This window comes from Colossoma macropomum, unplaced genomic scaffold, assembly GCF_904425465.1.
Source record: "Colossoma macropomum unplaced genomic scaffold, Colossoma_macropomum, whole genome shotgun sequence".
NCBI classification, from domain to species: domain Eukaryota; kingdom Metazoa; phylum Chordata; class Actinopteri; order Characiformes; family Serrasalmidae; genus Colossoma; species Colossoma macropomum.
Genome location: NW_023494805.1, coordinates 5,065,700 through 5,081,284, shown reverse-complemented (window position 1 = coordinate 5,081,284; position 15,585 = coordinate 5,065,700). Strand labels below are relative to the sequence as shown.

The 15,585-nt window shown below is 40.4% G+C and overlaps 1 protein-coding gene across 1 annotated transcript in view; it reads right to left on the bottom strand.

The window, feature by feature from the left end:
* Window positions 1–15,585, bottom strand: part of ptprn2 (protein tyrosine phosphatase receptor type N2) — a 419,224-nt gene that overhangs the window by 361,829 nt on the left and 41,810 nt on the right. The window contains exon 2 of the mRNA XM_036596937.1: window positions 8,577–8,627. Coding sequence (XP_036452830.1) covers window positions 8,577–8,627 — 51 coding nt within the window. The remainder of the gene's footprint in view (window positions 1–8,576; window positions 8,628–15,585) is intronic.

Genomic DNA, 15,585 nt, shown 5'->3' with positions numbered 1-15,585 from the left:
AACCACACCTTCCACCCACCACAGCTTTCACATAGACATTAATTCCATGACAAATAAACAAATATCACAACGAAAGATGGACGGGTAACACTTTCTATGAATGTCACCTTTGTAAGCATCTATAGACACATTCATAACATGTTATAATGCATTCATACGGCATTATAAACATGGCTATAAATATTTATAAAAATGCATTATACATTATAGCCATGTTTATTATGCATTATGAATTGTTAACATAATACATTATAAGTACTGATCATAACAAATTATAAGAGCTCATAAGTCGTATTTGTCCGCTCTAAGTAAAGTGAAGCGTACTGTACTAAAGCCTCCTCCAGTGTTAAGAGAGGCTTCAAGTTGAAGTATTTACTGAAGGATTTACTGAAACACTAAAACATACACAGTAAAGCACATTACAGGCTTCAAATGTCAGAGTTTAAACTAGAGCTGCCATCAGTGTTTTACCCAATGTGGGAAAGGTAATGTACACCACCGTTAGCTTGGTATTTGTCTTTACTTTACACTCTCCAAGCTGGGACTGACTTCTTTGGCACTGACATTATAACATGTTATTAACACTATTAATAATGAATTATATTAACAATTCATAATGTATAATAAACATGGCTATAAAGTGTAATCCAGTGTAATTCATTTTTATAAACATTTATAACCATGTTTATAATGCCTTATAAATACATTATAACATGTTATCAACACTACTTATAATGCATTATATTAACAATTCATAATGTATAATAAACATGGCTATAAAGTGTAATCCAGTGTAATTCATTTTTATGAACGTTTATAATCATGTTTATAATGCTGTATGAAGGCATTATAACATGTTATAAATGTGTTTATAGATGCTTACAAACGTGACATTCATAGAAAGTGTTACCGATGGATGGACAAGTCAATGACATGTTCTTCTAATTCATTATTAATTCAGGAGACAAAACTCTTCCCGGTACTGCCGATATTCATCATCATTCATAGCGTACTTGCTGATGTGTTTGTTTGATTTATTAGAACCCACGTGTGACCCATCGATCCGCCTGCTAAACCCACAGTGGGGTGGATTTCGGAAACACGGCGATCGATCGTCTGCATGGCAACACGGCCCTTCTTTCTGCTAATGCAGATAAACTGGTGGAAGTCTAAGCTGAGAGTTTGACTAATATCCACACAGCATAGTTAACACCCACACGAGCTTTAGGCCTATCGACCTGCGCCAGTCTTTGAGCGCTACATGGAGAGCTGCTCACTCAGAACAGCATCCACCAACCAGCAGGAGCTCTGCCGAATCATTAATGTCCTTCTGGAGGAGGAGGAGATACTTCAAATGTCTCTCTTTCATCATGAATCCTGAAACTGAGCCGTGCCTTGATTTCCATGTGAACAAATGGCCTGGACATCAACCCCCACGTTCGGGCCCAATCCCATTCCACCCCTCGCCTCACCACTCAGACCTACCCCTCTGTTTTGTATGTTCACATCTAGGGGTAGGGTGTCCCGATTCTTGTTGAGATAGAGGGTAGGGCGAAGTGTTATGGCCCTTAAAACATTACAATAACCATAGTATTATCTTAGTTTAATGTCGTTTCAATGTATTATGTTCCTTTTTTTCATAACAAGCAGGTTCGCCTATAGAGCAGCACTAGTACCCTGTTAATGAAGTAATGCTCTTCTTTATTTGAGGGTCCCATTTCGTAGGGAAGATTTCATCCACTACCCCTTATAACTCAGTTCCAAGGGGCAAGGTGACCATCGAAAACAAGGTGTAAAAATAAGAAATGGAATTGAGCCTTGGAAGAGCTGTGCTTCAACTTGAAGTAAGTTATTTCTCATCACACATAACTCTCCATTAGTGCTGCGTGGTACTGATACCCCCCCCCCCTTTCATTTTAGGGGCTCAAAAGTAATTAGACAATTGACTTCTCAGCTGTTCCATGGTCAGGCGTTTGTTATTCCCTCATTATTTCAGTTAAAAGCAAACAGATGAAAGGTCTAGAGATTTCAGCTGTGGTATTTGCATTTGATATCTGCTGTCTGTTGCTGTAAACAAGCCACACAAACCCATCAGAGAGACAGCAAAAACAACTATTTGGTTTATTTGGCCACACTTAAAAAGAAAGAACACATTAGTGAGCTCAGAAACACAAAAAGCCCCAAAGACCACGGAAATCAACTATGGTGGATGACAGAATTCGTCCACTGATTAAGTAAAAACCCTTCGCAACACTTGGCCAGATCAACAACATCCTCCAGGAGGTAGAAGTATGAGCGTCAAAGTCAACAATCATGAGAAGACTTCACCAGAGTAAACACAGAGGTTTACCACAAGATGTAAATCGCTGGTGGGCCTCAAAAATGAGGAAACCAGATTAGTGTTTGCCAAAAAACATCTAAAAATAAGCCTGAACAATCTAGAACAGCATCTTATGGACATACGAGAAAAATCAACTTGTACCAGAATAATGGGAAGAGAGGAATATGAAGAAAGGAAGGAAAAACTCATGATCCAAAGCACCCCACCTCATCTGTGAGAGCATGGCGGAGGTAGTGTTAATATGTGAGCATGTGTGGCTCCCAATGTAACTGGTTCATTTATATTTATGATGATATCAGCACTGCTGATGTCAATGCTTCAAAACTCATTGGATGGTGCTTCACAGTGCAGATGGACAATGACTCAAAACATACCACGAAAGCAACCAAAGACTTTTTTTAAGCAAAGAAGTGGAACATTCTGCAGCCCCCACAAGTCGATCACCTGTTCTTAATCCAAGTAAACATGCATTTCACTTACTAGCAGCAAAACGGGAAGGTATAATGCCTCGAGAACCACCAAGGAACCCATAATCATTGTTTAATTTCAACTCCAATACACTGCAGTAGACAGTTACAACAAGAATAACTTCAGCCATATTCGAGCTGGATTTGTGTTACATGAGGACGTGCTGTAATTTGAGTGATTACTGAGTGATTTTAATCCAGTACGAATCTTTCAGGGCTTCCTATTCGCCAGCTTCCTGTTCAGATTTTCCTATTCCACCTTAAATGGTGCAGCAGTTACATTCTGGTGCTTCAATTTTCCTGTTCCACCTTAAATGGTGCAGTTACATTCTGGCACCTGAGGCCAGAATGTTCTATTTAGAACCATCTACAGCACATTCTCCATTAATCTGAAGAAACTTTTCGTGATGCAATAAACCCTTTAATCATGCAAAGGGATCTTTGAGTGTTTATGGTTCCATATAGAACCATTTTCTTTACTGAAGAACCCTTGAAGAACCATCTTTTTTAAGCTGTACAGTTTTGGAATACCTGATTTTCAAATTGAAGTACAAATGTTAAACGTAAAGAGTGGATAATAAATCACCTAAATATTCACAAAACAAAACGGAACAAAAGACTTTTTCTTGATGGAAAAAAGTCTTGTTGGGTTTTCGTTTATTTATTTAATTACATGAAAGACAAATAATCCAAAAGTTATGGAAAGTGATCAGATTATGTTACTCTGAAATAGTAATCCTTCAGATTAGTTTACAATAAAAATTTTTAGCGAGCTGCTACTCTATGCTAAAGTCTTACAGACCTGACGTAGCGAACAGCTGGACTGATTTGTTCTGTTTATGCTGAAAGTGAAAATGCACTCCTGCTGTCTGCACTCTTAAACAGTCAAAGAGCGCCTGACACGATGCTAGACTGTGGTTTTGTTACGTTTTCTTGTCATTTCATTGGTGAAGCTCTTTAACAGCAGAACACTCCTGGCCACTAGAGTAGGTCAGAGGTATTGAAGTCCATTTAAGTCCATTAGAGACCGTTCTGTCCACTCTCCTGTCCTAGCTCTGGGTCCTCACCTCACTGCGGTAGAACAGAGGCTGATCTGCTGAAGCTGAGTCTGAGGAGTAAACACCGGCTAACAGTTATAATCAAGCTGACACACCTTTACGCAGATATTCATTACAATAAACACCACTATGACGGAGGGGTGGATGGAGGGATGAAAGGATGGCTGGATGGATGGATGGATGTAACAATTACCAACTAATCTCACACATTTCTTCAGCACTGCTTAGTTAAATTTATTCATCTGTTCACAAGACAAAGCCTTCCACTGGCAGTGAGCCCACCGGAGCGACAGCAGAAAGCCCACCATTCATATTCACTCTCAGCACGACTGATAAAGAGCAGCACAGAGAGAGGGAAGAACAAAGGGAGGGATAAACGGAGAGAGGGAAGAACAAAGGGAGGGATAAATGGAGAGAGGGAAGAACAAAGCGAGGGATAAACGGAGAGAGGGAAGAACGGAGAGAGGGAAGAATGTAGGGAGGGAGTAACAGAGAGAGGGAAGAACAGAGAGAGAAGAACGGAGAGGAAGGAACAGAGAGAGAGAATAATGGAGAGAGGGAAGAACAGAGGGAGAGAAGAATGGAGAGAGGGAAGAATAGAGAAAGGGAAGGATGGAATGAGGGAAGAACTGAGAGAGGGAAGAACGGAGGGAGGGAAGAATGAAAAGAGGGGAGAGAATACAGAGGAATTCACTCCTCTAGAATGCCTGTTCAGGTCGTCTCTCTCTCTTTTCTTTCTCTCTTTCTTTATTATCTCTTTATCTCTCTCTGTCTGTTCTCTTTATATCTGTTTTGCTTTTCTCTTTTCTCTATTTTTTCTTCTCTTTATTCCTTTCTTTTCTCTTTCTTCTACCTTTCTCCTTTCCTATCTCTATTTTCTCCTCTCTTTTTGTCTCTTTTCCTCTGTCTATTTTTTCTCTCTTCATCTCTTTTGCTCCTCTATTTTCTCTTTTCTTTCTCTATCTTTTCAGCTCTTTCTCTTTTTATCCTTTTCTCTCTTTCTATTCTCTCTCTCTCTCTTTTTTCTCGCTTTGTCTTTTTATCGCTTTTTCTATTTTCTGTTCTTTCTTTCTTTTTTATCTCTTTCTATTTGTTTTCTTTTCTTTCTCTTTTGTCTTTTTACGTTCCTGTATTTTGGTTCTTTTTCCATTTTTGATCTCTTCTATCTTCATCTCTCTATTTTATTTTATTTATATCTTTTTCTCTCTTTTCTCTGTTTATTTTCTTTTTATTTTTATTTCTTTTCCCTCTCTCTGTGTAGTTTTTTTCTCTTTTACTTCAGTAGGGTTCTATAGGATGTGTTTCAGTAGTGTTCTATCCCATGACATTCGGTAAGGTTCTATGGGATAAGTTTCAGTAGGGTTCACTGGGATGACTTTCTGTAGGGTCCTATGGGACGAGCCTCATTAGGGTTCTATGGGACGAACTTCATTAGGGCTCTATGGGACGAGCTTCATTAGGGTTCTATGGGACGAGCTTCATTAGGGTTCTATGGGATGAGCTTCATTAGGGCTCTATGAGATGGGCTTCAGTAGGAGTTTATGAGATGGGCTTCAGTAGGAGTTTATGAGATGGGCTTCAGTAGGGTTCTATGGGAAGAGCTTAGTTGGGGTTCAATGTGATGAGCTTCGTCTGAGTTCTATGGGATGGGCTTCATTGGGGTTCTATGGGACACATTTGTTAGGTTTCTATGGGATGGGCTTCATTAGAGTTTTATGGGACAAACTTAATTACGGTTCTATGGGACAGGTTTTGTTAGAGTTCTATGGGATGAGCTTCATTAGGGTTCCATGAGACGAGCTTCATTAGGGTTCCATAGGATGAGCTTCGTTAGGGCTCTATGGGATGGGCTTCATTAGAGTTCTATGGGACAAACTTAATTATGGTTCTATGGGACGAGCTTCATTAGGGTTCTATGGGACGAGCTTCATTAGGGCTCTATGGGACGAGCTTCATTAGGGTTCTATGGGACGAGCTTCATTAGGGTTCTATGGGACGAGCTTTATTAGGGTTCGAGCTCTGTATTGTCACACTTCATGTTTGCTAAACATACCGAGTTGCAGTCTGAGTCATAAACAGTACAGACGCACTGTTAACCAGTTCATAGCCACATTATGAAGGAATTTTAAGGGGAGCTGTGGAGTCTCAAAGCAGCCGCCTGAGCTCTCTCCACTCCTCACTGCACTGCTCTAATTAAAAGTTTTCCTCTCTGTTCTCACTGTTTTACGCTCTCTCTGTATAAATCACCTCAGCAGGGAAATCTCACACGTACAGAGACGTTATTAATGAAGTGTTCGAGAGCCGCTGAAGCGTGGTCAGCGTGAACAGGCAGAAACAGAGTGACTCCTCTGACTGAACCACACATTTAAAATAAAACACACAGACAGTGGACAGTTTGTAACAGTTCTGTTTGAATTAGTGACCCATGCATCATTCATACATCCTTAAAAAAAGGAACAAAAACCCACAAAAATCACTGCAACTATTAAAAATGATGAGGGCTTTCAAATAAAATAACAAATTGCAATTATTTAGCGTAGTTAATTCAAATCAAGTGAAAATAAGTTAACACATCCTGTACAGACCAGAATTAAACATGGCATTTTTCAGGAAATTTTCATGCACAGTTTGGGGGAAAAAAAAAAATTAAATTGTGCCAAAATCTTTGCACAAATGCCACATTTTATGTTTTTCCCAATATGTTAAATTCAGTAAATAAACAGTAAGTGTGTATTAAAATGTGCAGAAGTGTGTCTCTGTAGCTGATGTGTTTACTTGTTTGCACTCAGAAAACAAACAAAAACATCACTTGACCGGGGGTGCCCAAACTTTTGCACACAACAGTAAATATAGGAAATGAATAGGATATCAATTGAATAGCAGTTCTGTTGCCATACAACACAAACTCTGCCTTTACAAAGTCACTTCAGTGCAAACCTATTAGCAACTTTTTACATAATCAAGCAAACAACATTCTTATATATTGTAAACCTTCAGCAATAGAACACTGGAGGGAGCATGTTACCATGAGTAACCACAGCTGTGATTCGGTCACAGGCACGAGTCCAGTAGTTCATCACGGTGAAGTTACTCTTGGGCCCAATCCTATTTCACTCCCTTCACCCCACCACTTAGTCCTACCCTTCCATTTTGCGTGTTCATGACTAGGGGTAGGGTGTCCTGATTTCTGTTGAGACAGAGGGGTAGGGCGAAGTGTTGGGGCTACAAGACCCTCCAAACGGAAGTCTTTCAGACTCAAAACAGAGTGTTATGAGAAAAAAAAGGAAAACCGGTAAGATGGCTGTGCAAGAGACCAAAGAAACCCAAAAATGTAAATATTTTCTCTGTTAAAAAATTACGATAATTATTGTATCATCTTAGTTTAATGTCATTTCAGTGTATTATGGTCATTTTCTTCATAGACAAGCATCAAAAGTCACTAGTAGTACGCTAATGTGTCGGTAGCTATCTAGCTAATTTTCCCATTCCACCTTAAATAGTCCAGCAGTTCTGACGCCTGAAGTGCCTGAATGTAACTGCTGCACCATTTAAGGTCGAACAGGAAAATTTCGAACAAGAAGCTGGAGAATATCTGACTTCAGCTTCATATCACTGAAGAATTAGGGGTGGGCAATAATAAATAATTGTCCCCTCTTTGAAGTCATATGATGCCCTAAATGTAACTAAAGCCCAGCAGTGAGGAGCTGAACTTTACCCTCCTCTGCTGTCACTGCAGACTGGCAGGGTCGCCTACAGAGCAGCGCTGGTAGCTGTTAATGAAGTGATGATCTTTTTATTTGAGGGTCCCCTTGTAACTCAGTTCCAAGGGGCAAGAAGACACTCAAAAACAAGGGGTAGGGGTAACAATAAGAAATGGGACTGGGCCTTGATAACACAGAACCTTGAGTGCTATTGTTCTTAAGTTTATAATGTATATAAGAAACATTGTTTGTTTGATAAAGTTAGTTTTACATTGTGACATTTGCTCAATATTCAACATTCTCTGCTCAATTTGCCATGAAATAAACATACGAAACCAACCAAATCTACAAGTTTGATAAGGCAGAGAACAAACTACAACCAAATATGTTTCAAAAATGTCTGTTGTTAAATTTCACTAAGCAGAATGTTTAAAAATCTAAAATAAGGCAAAATCACATCAAATCACTCATAGTAAAGAGCCCACTACAAAGCCCAGTTAAAGGAAGCCACTCTATTTCAGTGATTTCTTTCAGCTAAACATACAAAATACACAAAATGTTGAAAGACAACCACATTAAGCGCTGTTCAGCACTCCTATTTAGGCTCTGCGAGCCTGTAAATCTCTGGTTCAGACTCATGAAGGAGTGTAGGGTAAGCCAACTTAGTAAACACAAATCATTACCATCAAATCATGGATTTGTGACAGCAATAATAAAAGCTTTGGGCACCCCAAACCTTTGAGGGGCAGTTTAGGAAAACAGCTTCCAGCTAGAACAAGTGAACTATAGGGGCCTAAAGCCACTATATAGATCAATATAGTCAGCCTCTATCACCTCACTGCAGACTTCCTCAGACAGTTTCCTAGGTCTCAGGGGGGTTTAGGGGAGGGAGGAGGGGGGTGTTAAAGTAGCTTTTTCCCCACCATCAGCCGTTTCCCCGCCTAATGAGCTGGTTCTGAGCCGGTAACTTATGCATAAAGAAAAAATGAGTCATGCAGTATCTACTCACCGTTGGCACAAACTTCATACGGCTCGCATAGATCATCCTCAAAGAGACAGCCTGAAAACACAACACGTCACAGTCATTAGGGGCAGAGCAGAGAAACGGCAATTAAAACAATACGAGACATGAATTTACAGAAGGGCAGAGCCCACTGGAGCACGGCGGGGTTTACGACTGACCCTCACGGTGCCTGAACAGTGTGTCAATATGCCATCATGATAACAAGCCTATAAGGCGAAAGGCTGTGATTATACACAGATTAATGGGCCAAAAGGAACAGTGAAGCTCCTGGACTGTGATGTTGTGGCTGCGCTGCCATTGGAGCTTCCAAGCGTGCATGCAAAAAGGCCCATTTCACCCTCAGGAAGAAGGACTCTTTAAAAAGTATTGAATTTATGAAGATAAATATGGTGATATGATGACAGAGAGCGTGTATGAAGGTTTATTTTATTATAATGAATTATAGAAAGTCTCTGCTTCAGCTTCACACTAGTGTTATAGCACTCAAGTCTGGTCTTGTCTTGGTCTCGGTGTAAGATGGACTCTGATATTGTTCTGGAGACCAGCTGACCGATGCCTCCGTCTGAGGTAACCAGGAACTGAACTGTTTAATCATTACTGAACATCACAGCCTTGAAACTGAATAAAACACGTTTAAATCAAATCTGTTCTGCTGGTTGAGGATCTCATTGATCTTTCCATGATGGATTAACAGGGGATTATTGGTTTGTTGATGTTCACAGCTTTCACAATTCAAACATCCCCTGAGAGCAGATCACAATGTTATTATTACTATGTTATCGTTTAATAATAAAACTGGATGTATTATGTCTGCTTTATGTTTAGCTGACTTTAGGTGGTGATTCTGAAGACGTTTTAGAGAAGAAAGGATGGAGAAGAATTTTACCTCCACAAGTTACAATGCAAACCTGGACTAAGACTATGATAAACTAATAATTCATCATATTTAGGCTGTGTATTGTTTGTTATAGTTTATCAAATATTAAATATGGTAAAAAACACAATTTCTTTTCAATATCTTCTTTTCTACATCATTTGAGCATCGGAGCTGTCATTTGAACACATTGTGCAAAATTGCTCGGAATAAAATCTCTTTACATTAACTTACTTTGAAAGTACAGAACATGTTTACCTTCTCCTGTAAAGTCTCCATTTTGGAGATAATTGTTTTTCTTTGGACAGCAATGATATAAGAATATGTATTACTATATTTCACACATAATGAATGATAACGATAATGTTCAATGAACGATTAATGAGTTTCAGGTTTTCTTCTTTTTTTTGTTCTGTTCTCAATCTTGTCCCAATTCCGGCTACTCGCAGTCTCAGTGTTCACACTTGTGCTCTATATTATCACCCTGTATTAGGCTTGAATGCTAAAGTGATCATTTTTTAAAATCATTTTTGTAAAAGGTTCTACATAGCACCAAAAAAGACTGTTACAGAAACAAAGAAAGAAAGACAGACAAAGAAAGAAAGAGAGAAAAAAGACAAAGAAAGAAGGACAGAAAGAAAGAGAGAATGAAAGAAAAAAGCTATGACAGAAAGAAAGGAAGGAAGGAAAAAAAGAAAATGAAAAAAGAAAGAACAAAACACAGAAAGAAAGAAAGAAAGAAAGAAAGAAAGAAAGAAAGAAAGAAAGAGAATGAAAGAGAATGAAAAGAAAAAAGCAAGAAAGAAAAAAGAAAGAATGAAGGAAGAAGGAAAAAAAAAGATACACAATGAATAAGAGAGAAAGAAAGGAAAAAGAAAAAAGAAAGGAAGAAGCAAAGAAAGAAAGAAAGAAAGAAGAAAAAAGAGAAAGAAAGAAAGAAAGAAAGAATGAGAGAATGAAAAGAAAAAAGCAAGAAAGAAAAAACAAAGAAAGAACAAAGGAAGAAAGAAAAAGAAAGAAAGAGACACAATGAAAAAGAGTGAAAGAAGAAAGGAAAAAGAAAAAAGAAAGAAAGAAAGAAAAAGAAAGAAGAAAAAGGAAGAAAGAAAGAAAGAAAGAAAGAAAGAAAGAAAGAAAGAAAGAAAGAAAGAAGAGAAAAGAAGAAAGAAAGATCCTTAGTGTAACAGTGATCAGACATAATGTTTTGGACTGAGGGTGATCTCAGTGTAACAGTGATCAGATGTAATGCTGTGACCATGGGTGATACCCTCAGTGTAACAGTAATCAGACATAATGCTGTGACTTAGAGTGATACCCTCAATGTAACAGTGATCGGATGTAATGCCGTCACTGTGGGTGACACCCTCAGAGCGAAAGTGATCAGATGTAATGCCATCACTGTGGGTGATCTCAGTGTAACAGTGATCAGATGTAATGCCATCACTGTGGGTGATCTCAGTGTAACAGTGATCAGACGTAATGCTGGGACTGTGGGTGATCTCAGTGTAACAGTGATCAGACGTAATGCTGTGACTGTGGGTGATACCCTCAGTGTAACAGTGATCAGATGTAATGCAGTGACTGTGGGTGACACCCTCAGTGTAACAGTAATCAGACATAATGCAGTGACTGTGGCTGACACCCTCAGTGTAACAGTGATCAGATGTAATGATGTGACCGTGGGTGATAGTCTCAGTGTAACAGTGATCAGATGTAATGATGTGACTGTGGGTGATCTCAGTGTAACAGTAATCAGACATAATGTTGTGACTGTGGGTGATCTCCTCAGTGTAACAGTAATCAGATGTAATGCTGTGACTGTGGGTGATCTCAGTGTAACAGTGATCAGATGTAATGCTGTGACTGTGGGTGATCTCAGTGTAACAGTGATCAGATGTAATGCCGTGACTGTGGGTGACACCCTCAGTGTAACAGTGATCAGATGTAATGCCGTGACTGTGGGTGATCTCAGTGTAACAGTGATCAGACGTAATGCTGGGACCGTGGGTGATCTCAGTGTAACAGTGATCAGACGTAATGCTGTGACTGTGGGTGATACCCTCAGTGTAACAGTGATCAGATGTAATGATGTGACCGTGGGTGATAGTCTCAGTGTAACAGTGATCAGATGTAATGATGTGACTGTGGGTGATCTCAGTGTAACAGTAATCAGACATAATGTTGTGACTGTGGGTGATCTCCTCAGTGTAACAGTAATCAGATGTAATGCCGTGACTGTGGGTGATCTCAGTGTAACAGTAATCAGATGTAATGCCGTGACTGTGGGTGATCTCAGTGTAACAGTGATCAGATGTAATGCTGTGACTGTGGGTGATCTCAGTGTAACAGTGATCAGATGTAATGCCGTGACTGTGGGTGATCTCAGTGTAACAGTAATCAGATGTAATGCCGTGACTGTGGGTGATCTCAGTGTAACAGTGATCAGATGTAATGCTGTGACTGTGGGTGATCTCAGTGTAACAGTAATCAGATGTAATGCCGTGACTGTGGGTGATCTCAGTGTAACAGTGATCAGACGTAATGCTGTGACTGTGGGTGATCTCAGTGTAACAGTGATCAGATGTAATGCCGTGACTGTGGGTGATCTCAGTGTAACAGTGATCAGATGTAATGCTGTGACTGTGGGTGATCTCAGTGTAACAGTGATCAGATGTAATGCCGTGACTGTGGGTGATCTCAGTGTAACAGTGATCAGACGTAATGCTGTGACTGTGGGTGATCTCAGTGTAACAGTGATCAGACGTAATGCTGTGACTGTGGGTGATACCCTCAGTGTAACAGTGATCAGATGTAATGCAGTGACTGTGGGTGACACCCTCAGTGTAACAGTGATCAGATGTAATGATGTGACCGTGGGTGATAGTCTCAGTGTAACAGTGATCAGATGTAATGATGTGACCGTGGGTGATAGTCTCAGTGTAACAGTGATCAGATGTAATGATGTGACTGTGGGTGATCTCAGTGTAACAGTAATCAGACATAATGTTGTGACTGTGGGTGATCTCCTCAGTGTAACAGTAATCAGATGTAATGCTGTGACTGTGGGTGATCTCAGTGTAACAGTGATCAGATGTAATGCTGTGACTGTGGGTGATCTCAGTGTAACAGTGATCAGATGTAATGCCGTGACTGTGGGTGACACCCTCAGTGTAACAGTGATCAGATGTAATGCCGTGACTGTGGGTGATCTCAGTGTAACAGTGATCAGACGTAATGCTGGGACTGTGGTTGATCTCAGTGTAACAGTGATCAGACGTAATGCTGGGACTGTGGGTGATACCCTCAGTGTAACAGTGATCAGATGTAATGCAGTGACTGTGGGTGACACCCTCAGTGTAACAGTGATCAGATGTAATGATGTGACCGTGGGTGATAGTCTCAGTGTAACAGTGATCAGATGTAATGATGTGACTGTGGGTGATCTCAGTGTAACAGTAATCAGACATAATGTTGTGACTGTGGGTGATCTCCTCAGCGTAACAGTAATCAGATGTAATGCCGTGACTGTGGGTGATCTCAGTGTAACAGTGATCAGATGTAATGCCGTGACTGTGGGTGATCTCAGTGTAACAGTGATCAGATGTAATGCCGTGACTGTGGGTGACACCCTCAGTGTAACAGTGATCAGATGTAATGCCGTGAGTGTGGGTGATCTCAGTGTAACAGTGATCAGATGTAATGATGTGACTGTGGGTGATCTCAGTGTAACAGTGATCAGATGCAATGCCGTGAGTGTGGGTGACACCCTCAGTGTAACAGTGATCAGATGTAATGCTGTGACTGTGGGTGATCTCAGTGTAACAGTGATCAGATGTAATGCCGTGACTGTGGGTGATCTCAGTGTAACAGTAATCAGATGTAATGCTGTGACTGTGGGTGACACCCTCAGTGTAACAGTGATCAGATGTAATGCCGTGACTGTGGGTGATCTCAGTGTAACAGTGATCAGATGTAATGCCGTGAGTGTGGGTGATCTCAGTGTAACAGTGATCAGATGTAATGCCATGACTGTGGGTGATCTCAGTGTAACAGTAATCAGATGTAATGCCGTGACTGTGGGTGATCTCAGTGTAACAGTGATCAGATGTAATGCCGTGACTGTGGGTGATCTCAGTGTAACAGTGATCAGACGTAATGCTGCTGTGATATCTGCTCTATTTACAAACTGAAGACTGATGTTTCTGCTATGTTAACCTCATTGTGGAGGAGATTCTTCCTCTGACTCACTGACTTACAGTGAAGCCGCAAGCCTGTCTGATTCATTTCCTCTGAGATGGGACTCGTTTTCCGGAGGGAAGACTTTAGGCTAGAACATTATCAGTGTAGTGCGGTGGGCTGGGTTTTCACAGGCTCTGCCTGAGAACCATGATCCCAGAGGAAAAGGAACCGGAACTGCTTTTTCAGTGTGCTCCTCCAGCTCTAATGCCAGTGGGGGATTCCACCAGTTTTTCTTTTAATTCTGCATAATTCAATCATTACACATGTAAACAGAGTCACTCAGAGTGGTTTGGTGTGAAACGCTCTGTTCCAGAGAAACTTACAGAGTCAGAATTGTTCACAGTGGTGATGATAGGAACCAGACGTCTGAAGAGTTCAAGGCCTCTTAAGAGTCCCTCACAGAAAGCTAGTAAATGAAATGGTTGAGTGTTTCTGCCTGATTCTTGGTGCAGACGTACATACAAACACATTATTTCAGATTTTCCACTATTTTACCATCATCTACGTTCCATACAAAACTCAGAAGACTCGTGTAGGTTCACTGGTGGTTTTGGATAGTGAATAAAATGGCTATATCTGTGTTGTAGTCATGGTGACCCCTGGTTCCTATCACCACCACTGTAAAGAAATCTGAGTCTGTAACAGAATTATGCCAGAACTTTGAAAAAACGGGTGGAATTCCCCTTTAAGATATATCTATGTGAGGTAGTGATGTCATGCTGTAGTTGTCGTCATGTTCATATAAAGAACGTTTCATGGAAATGCCATTCATTTGTCCCCTAGAGATAAACAGTCCAGTGTCCCTACACACCTTTAAAGGTCTGTAGGATCCTCGAGTCCTCACAAGGTCAGAATTGTGAAACAGAAACACACACACAAGGAGCTGATGAGGACAGACACAAAGGACCTGTCCGTCTCCGTGGAGACAACACTGAGAGGGACGCCTGAGACGACAGGAGGAAGAAGAGGCTTTGAAGTGGAGAATCTGAGTCTGGAGAACCTTCAACAGCTCTTCAGTAACAAAAACACCTGAGAACGACTCCGTGTCCCCGAGAGGGACAGAGCTAACAGAATCATCACCATCTCTCTTAATTTCTCTCTTTTCTCTTTCTCTCTTTTCCACCTGTTTCTCTCCTCTCTTTTTTTGTCCTTGCTTTTCCTCTCCTTTCTCTCTTTCTCACCCTCTCTCTCTCTTTTCCTTTACCTCTTTCTGTCGCTATTTCATCGAGAGAGAAGGAAGGAGCTGTAAATCTGTCCCTTCATGTAATCCATAGGACATCAGTCATGTGGGTGAGGTTTGATGACAATGAGGCTTCTTTTTGAGGGACACGTCACAAAAACTAACAGTGAATAAAAGACTTACAGGAACAAATTAGCGTTACTTACACAAGGTCGGCCAATCAGCCCTGTTCACTTTCACCCCTCATTAGCAGTTAGCTTTTCTGGGAGAAGAATCCCTTTAAAGCAGTTTATTAAAGCAATAAACCATGGGAGGCCACGCTTTACTGCGATTTTATCACGGGGAAGGGTGTTGTTAGGCACGACGCAAAGCAGTGTATGTAAAACTCACTTTCCTGTGATAAAATCGCAGTAACGCATGTCCTCGAGTGGCTTACTGCTTTTATAAAACAGCAGCCAACATCAAATATGATAAAACACACCATTTTTCAGAAGATAATTTAAGGTATTTTTTAATAATAATCGACATAAGTCAAGAAATTTAGTTCCTTTAGAGTATGGTATCGTTGCCAAGCAACCATGGACCTCTGAATGACGAGAACGTTCAGTCGCCCATCGGTGTATATTACAGTCATTTCATGAACTTTTTAACTATTTGTTGTATAACAATGGACATATGATAACACAGACCTGTTTAATGCA